General features: G+C 42.8%; 1 protein-coding gene across 1 annotated transcript in view; it reads right to left on the bottom strand.

The window, feature by feature from the left end:
* The window catches only part of BATF3 (basic leucine zipper ATF-like transcription factor 3), a 17,242-nt gene extending 11,893 nt beyond the window's left edge, over positions 1–5,349 (bottom strand). The window contains exons 1-2 of the mRNA XM_025043996.1: positions 5,295–5,349; positions 4,607–4,662 (exon numbers count right to left, since the gene is read on the bottom strand). Coding sequence (XP_024899764.1) covers positions 4,607–4,662; positions 5,295–5,349 — 111 coding nt within the window. The remainder of the gene's footprint in view (positions 1–4,606; positions 4,663–5,294) is intronic.
* Between the last annotated feature and the right edge of the window lie 2,086 nt (positions 5,350–7,435).

Here is a 7,435-nt window from a genome sequence, read left to right on the forward strand (position 1 = left end):
CAGCAGCGGCGAGTCTTCCCGGCTTCCCCACCCCCCGTCCCTGCCCGCCGTCCTTCACGTCCCCGAGTCTGCCCCGCCCCCTCCCTCTCCCAACCCGCCTCATTTCCTCCGCTCGCCGCACCTCGGGGTCCCAAATCCCACCCCTGTCTCAGCTTTCCGCTGGGGCCTCGCTCTTCGTGGAAGTCACGTGGTGGCTGCGAAACCCGAAGGGAACGCGAAGCCCACCCACAGAGGATGCCGGGGCGGGTGGGGGTCAGGGACGCGCGGCGCAGCCGGTGGAGTCTGGCTGCTCTCGGGGAACTCAGAGTGAGAAATACAAGTGAGTGGTTTGGGCTTAGTGGTTTCTTCCCGGTCCCATCACTGTATCTTCCTGCGCATCGGCTCCGCCTCCAGCGCAAGGGTCACAAATAAAACTTTTTTCTTGGCTGCCTTAAAAAAAAAACAAACAGTCTCGGGGGACTTTCTCCGCGACGATCAGTCACAGGGCGCCACTCTCACTCCTTCCGCGGCCCTCCGCACCCCACACGGGAGGCGCGGGCCCGCGGAGGGGACGACCCGCTTCATAGAGTCCACTGCGCGCCCTGAGGGCCACGGGCACCCCAGGGCCTTTCTGCTGGAGCACTTACTTCTATTTTCAGGAGTCCCGCCCGGCAGTGGGAGGGAGTGAGGCGAAGTCGCCCCCAGGAGGAATGCCCAGTGGAGGGTGGGAAGGAGGAGGTTGTCCTGGAGGGAAGCAGTAACCGGACTTCCCTGAGAGCGAGTCTGCCAAGGTGGACCTCACTATTGATAGATTTGGAGAAATGAACGCCAGATCCTTTTACTTGTCCAAGATGAAAGTAACAGTTTGCCTACAGGCCAAATTGGGGATGACGCAGAGGTACCGCGCGTTCCCCACCACCTGCCTGCCAGTTAAAAGATGCAAAGTCAAGCAGTACCGTACACGGTCCCAGCAAAGAACAAAAACGAGAGGTTACGGGTTTGTGGTCTGCATGCTGTGAGCACCGAGAGAGAATGATAACCGCGTCCCTGAGTGGGCAGGTGGGAACCAGGACTAGGGGCTCAGACGTGCCTCCCCAGTGTGGTCGTTTCGGTTTTCAGGCTAGTGGGCAGCAGCCGGGGACCCGCTCTTCTGACGCCCAGTCGAGTGCACGTGGCTTTTCCCCCAGGATTTATGACCCTTAGAAAAGCTGTGAGACGGAGCTTGTGTGAACTTGGCTTGTGTGAACTTGACGGAGTGCAGTAAAGCAAGAGGAGCATCATGTCTGTGTGGGCAGAGGCTTCCACCGACTGTGCAGAGGGCGGAGGGGCGGCGGCGGGCGGTTCAGGGAGTGGGTGCAACCCTTGACAGTGACAGTGCGTACCCCACGCCATCGACGCCGCACAGCCGAGCAATATCGATTCGGTTATCTGCCTAGATTTATCTTCTCATCTCCCTTTGATCTTTGTCGTTACTCGACAGAACTCGTGGTCACCCCAGGGCTATTATCACTTGGCTTCCCACACAAGCACACCCAGCGTGCCTAGCACAGCGCTCCACACACGAGTGCTCAAGTCAACGAGAGCCCTCAATCCCGGAAACTTAAAAGGACTCTAACAAGATAGGAAGACCTCTGGGTCAAGTGGCCTTTAATGTTCGGAAGTGCTTTCATTCCCCCAGTGTTTATGTTTATGAAGGGAAAAGGCAAGGTAAAAACAGCAAACAGCGGACACTGAGGTGCAGTCCCGCACTTCATTCCGTTTACCGCCACTTTTCTGTTTTTCCAGAGCCACGCCATGTTCTAAGTCCTTTGGGGCTGTCCCTTTTACCTCGCTCTCACAGAACCTGGAACTGTGCCCCAGCACACGAGAACTTTCCATAGAGCATGGGCCTACTGGCTTACTTATTCGAGGCTTCCTTCAAACATATTTAAAGAAGGGGTCTTGGTTACCTTAGCATTTCAGGAACGGATCAGTTTGACCTATCATACATCAGAATGAATGGATTGATTAATTAGATGTAGAAAATACAATGAGGAAGGTAAAGGAGAATTAAATCCTTTATTAAAGCCCTGAGATGAGGCCATAGAGAGAATTTTCTGAGAAGACATGTGATAGGAGAAGTCACATTGGAAAGATCTGAACCATATAAGAATGTTAAATTGCTTTAGATGACAGTATGACCAAAAATTAAAAACAAGTAGATGGGAGCAACAGTCACAGTAGATATGATAGAGGGTTAAAATCTCGAGTATATATATAACCCGTGAAAAGGAACAAGAAAAATATTGAAACAACCTCCCAAACGTAAACTGCGCAAGTGACATGAACTGGCATTTCCCAACAGAAGAAAATGATCAAGGAAAATCAATATAGGAAAATATATGCGAAAAATTTAAAAACCTTTAAAAATGTTACACTAGCAAAATAAAAGGTTGTATCATCAAATGCCAACGAGAATGTGGTGAATTGGTACTCTAATATTTCACTGGCATCATTGTAAATTGGTACAAACCTACTGGAAAGCAATTTTATTGTAATTTTTAAGAGTCATCACTTTTGACTTTGTTTTCCCTAGGAAACTTCTAGAAATTTATCTTAGGAAGATCATTGAAAATGCTAAAGAGAAAAATACTATATTCACTAAATATTCTGAAGAGTGAAAAATTGTAAGCAACATAAAGGTTCGATTATAGGTGAATGGCTGAATAAAATATGTGATAGCCATGGGATAGAATATTATGCATCTTTAAAATTACAAGCATGCAGACAAGTTTGCCACATGGAAGATTTATTTGATATGAGGTAGAGTGAGAAAAAAATCAGCATACAAAAAGTACAAATATAACATATATATAAAAATGTGTGTATGATGCTATTATACTGTACACTTAGAAATAGTTAAAATGATAAATTTTATATTGTGTGTTTTTTTTTTACCACAATGAGAAAGTACATGCATATGAAAAAAAATTAGACAAGAATACATCAAAGTACTAGCTTCTCTGTCATAGTGGAGGGATTATAATTACTTTTACTTGTCTTTTTTAACCTTTTGGAAAATGTTGCATTATGTTAACATCTTAAAACATTTTATATTTACAAGCCATATTGCCATCCCTGGCACTAAGCGCATTTGTCACACCAGGATGCCAACACTTCTCTGACCAAGCGAGATGCTCTAATAACAGCCTGTTTTTTTTTTGCTTTTCTGTAATATTTCTGGTTCATTTTATTCTGTCAGGAGAAACATGAAAATGAGAAGATAAGAACAAGCATTTCAAATGTCTCATTTTCTTCTGTCTTTTTATTTGTATTTTTTCCTTTGAACTGGGAAGGGAAACTATATACATGATTTTGCAATTTCCTATTACTGCCACGATGACCCTGGATTATGTCTTCGGGGGCAGGGGGAGGAGGTGCAACAGGTCAGTGATCAAATCCTCTGGTGATTCACTTCACCAGAAGACAATTCGTTATAAACACCACTTGCTCAAATGCTAGAAAACCCTGTTACTATTTCAACTTCGCTCTTCTCTTTTAGGGAAACTGGCCTTCCAGTAAGTGTACTTTCACTGGTCTTTCTCAGAAGGTGGTCCTGTGGGCTTCTGGTGGGGCTACAGAAGGGAAAGTTAAAGGCAGAGACCCCTGTGTTTACCAAAAATCAGTCATGTGTCAGGCACTGTTCTAGGCACAGGACATGGCAGTAGACAAAACAAAGACCCACACCTCACGGAGCTCACATTCTACAGGAGGGAGACAGACAATAGACATAACATAGTATTTAGGTGGTGATATGTTCTATGGAGAAATATTGAGCACGGAGGAGAAACAGGGAGGAGTGAGGGGAGGTCAAGCAAGGAGGTGAGAGAGGGAACCATGAGACCATCTGGGAAGAGGGTCCAGGCTGCATGAACAGTAAATGCAAGACCCTCTTGGGAGCATGCCTGGCTATTCCAGAAACTGTAGGAGGCTGGAGTACAATGAGGAAGGGCTGGATATCAAGAAGTGAGGTTAGAAGGGCAAAGGGCCAGGTCATGCAGGGCCATATGGACTATTTGCTTTTGCTTGAAATGAGATGGGAAAACATCACAGGCTTTTGAGCAGAGGTGTGACACAATCTGACTTCTATGTTTACAGGATCACTCTGGGCCCTGTGTTAAGAAGAAACTGAAAGGGACAAAGAGAAACAGGAGGCGATGGCACTAACCCAGCAGAATGAGAATGAGGGTTTAGATGGTGCTGAGTGGGGGGGAGGCTGAGGCAAAGTTGCCAGGAAGTCAGTGTGTAAAAGCTCAAGGCCGCGCACCTACTGTCCCCTTTCAAGGCCCAGCAGGGGCCCTAGCAACGTGTTCACACGGGGAAAGATTGGAATAACGTTTGCAAAAGTGGGACAGTTTAACCAAAATGGTTAAGACCACTGTCTCTTTTCAACCCTACTTCCCCTCAGTCCCTTCACGTCTGATAGCAGTAGGTGTGGGCATTTAGGGGGAGCTTGCAAAGGAAGATTAATCAGAGATATCTTTGTATAGTGGGATATATATATATGTGGCTTGCAGTCACTTCTCTCTAGAGTCATTATTGCTAGCTGTATGATGGGATATTCCTACCACCCACCATGCTAACTCACCTGACAAGGGACACTGTCGCCAAACACGAACATTCCTCTGCTGCTCGGCACCAAACCTAGGAGGATGGCGGAGGAGAAAGGTTTGAATGTACGGCCCAGAAGCTAATCTTTGAAAATTCTTCGGATCATCACACAAGTAAAATTGTAAGCAGAGGATTTAGTTGTTGTTTATGTCTTATCAAAACAGGATTCTCAGCTGCCAGGAATGAAATTAAAAATTCAGCTTATACAATTAGAAACGTGCCATGAGGAATATTTTCTTTGTTAATGGGAGTGGGAATGGCATCTTTCATAAAGCTTGGATATGACATTTTAGCTGCTATTTGGAAATATGTTCTGGGATATTTCAATAAAAGATAGATAGTACAGGCTCCCGATTGGTTTGTACATAAAGAGCCCATCTATTGTCATCTCTAATTTTACTTACATATTAAAAAAAAACCAGAAAAGTACGTAAAATTAATGAAATATAAAAAAGAGATAAATATAAGCAATTAAAAATCAATGGGAAATTTTCTGACATCAATAAGCAAACTGTAAAATCAAATTTCATATTATACTAGAAGCAATAATTTATTCAGAAGAAGAGATGAATGCCAAATAAAAGCAATGACCAGGCTCCTATATTGTCTGATTATCCAATGATGAGGTAGAATGGATCATACAAATACAATGGAAAAGCACTTACAATTCTTGCTGTCCTCATCTGAAATATTGACACTGATGAGGGTAATATGCCACATTGCAGGATGTCAGTAAGAAACTGGTTAACAAGTTGGCTAACTAGTATCATCGATTCTAAGAATACTTAAGATGAATCACTGGAAAAGAAAAAATGAACTGCCTGAAACATTACCAACTCACACATTGAAAAACTTGGAGGTTTTTCCAAATTGACAACAATTCTGAAAAATTACATGACATTACCGATAATGCACTGAGAGGTTGAAAGTAATTACCTCAATATTTTGAAATCAAATTTTCACCCACCGCATGGAAAGACTAAATTAACTTTTGGTCTATAGAAAAATTATATTACAGAATCGTTGTCTAATGAAGAGGAGAACAAAGAATATGCAGCTTAAAAGCATAAGAAGATAGTGTTATAGAAGTACAATTAATAATAATATGGTATTTTCTTGATTTTTCTGATGTTTTTGGTCTTTGCCAGTTTCTTAAATATGTAATTTATTGCATCTTGTTTTTTTAGACTGAAAAAATTACTTTTCTAATTCTAGCCCTGTTCAACAGTCAATAGAATTGCTGTAGGGGGAGTAGCTGGCTAACTTTATAAGCTTTAATATTTTTATGATTCTTGGTCAAACATGATAGTGAAGTCTAGAATTGACTTAAAGGCAAATAGAAGAAAAAAAATCTCCCCATTATCCAACTACCCACACAGAGGTAACTCCGCTAATATTTTGGCAGATCGTGCTGGTTAATTTTATGTGTCAACTTCACTGGGAGAAAGGACACCCTGAGAACTGGGAAAACATTATTTCCGGGTGTCTCTGTGAGGATGTTCCTGGGAGATATCAGCATTTGATTCAATAGACTGAGTAAAGAAGATCACTCTCACCCACATGGGTGGGCATCATTCAATCTACTGAGAGCCTAAATGGAACAAAAAGGCATAGAAGGCTGAATTCCCTCTCTCTTCTTGAGCTGGGATGTCCATCTTCTCCTGCCCTTGGAGCTCCATTTCCAGGCTTTCAGTCCTTTGGACTCTGGGACTTAACACCAGCAGCCCCTGGATTCTCAGGACCCTGGACCCAGACCGAATTATACCACCAGCTTTCCTGTTTTCCAGCTTGCAGATGGCAGCTTGTGGGACTTCTCGGCTTCCATAACCACGTAAGCCAATTCCTATAATCAATCCCTTTAGAAATATACATATACATGTATCTCTTATCGGTGCTCTTTCTCTGGAGAACATTGACTTATACACACATGCTGCTTTCCCACATTTTTTAATGCAAGCATATACACATATATGTATTTATATACATGAAATTATACTCTAATCTGCTTTTTACTTAAGAACATCATAAACCTATTTCCATGGCAATAAATATACATCTATATTATCATTTTAAATATGTATAGTATTCCATTGTAGACCTATACCATAGCTGCTGTATCTACTGCTCTGCTATTTTCAGTTTTTCCGTATGTGTAGGCAATATTGTTATAAATCATTGTATTAGTCAGCACAGGCTGCCATAACAAAATACCACAGACTGGGTGGTAATTTATTTATGTAAGAAATTTATTTCTCACAGTTCTAGAGGCTGGAAAGTCCAAGTTCAAAGTGCTCACTGATTTGGTTTCTGGTGAAGACTCTCTTCCTGGCTTGTAGATGGCAGCCTTCTCACTGTGTCCTCACATGGTACGGAGTGAGAAAGATGTATCTCTTCTCCTCTTCTTATAAGGCCACAGTCCTATTAGACTAAGGCCCCACCTTTACGGCCTCATTTAACCTTAATCACCGCTTAAAGACCCTGTCTCCAGATAAAGTCACATTAAGGGGTAGGGCTTCAATGTATAAATTTGGTGAGGGGACACAAGTCAGTCCATAGCAATCATTATACCCATATATGTCTGTACTTGTCTGATTGTGGCCTTAGGTTTAAATCCTAGCGATGCAATTGATAATCAAAAAGAATATACGTATGTTCAAGGTATTTGATACATACTGCAAAATGCCCTTATAATTAATAGTCCTGCCAGCAGTGTGTGAAAATACTATTATCTAATTAGGGAATATTTTTAGGACTACAGTTGAGGGTCAGAAGGCTTAAACTTGTTTCTTGGGTCACTTGTCACTTC

This window comes from Pteropus alecto, unplaced genomic scaffold (genome assembly GCF_000325575.1).
Source record: "Pteropus alecto unplaced genomic scaffold, ASM32557v1 scaffold101, whole genome shotgun sequence".
Taxonomy (NCBI): domain Eukaryota; kingdom Metazoa; phylum Chordata; class Mammalia; order Chiroptera; family Pteropodidae; genus Pteropus; species Pteropus alecto.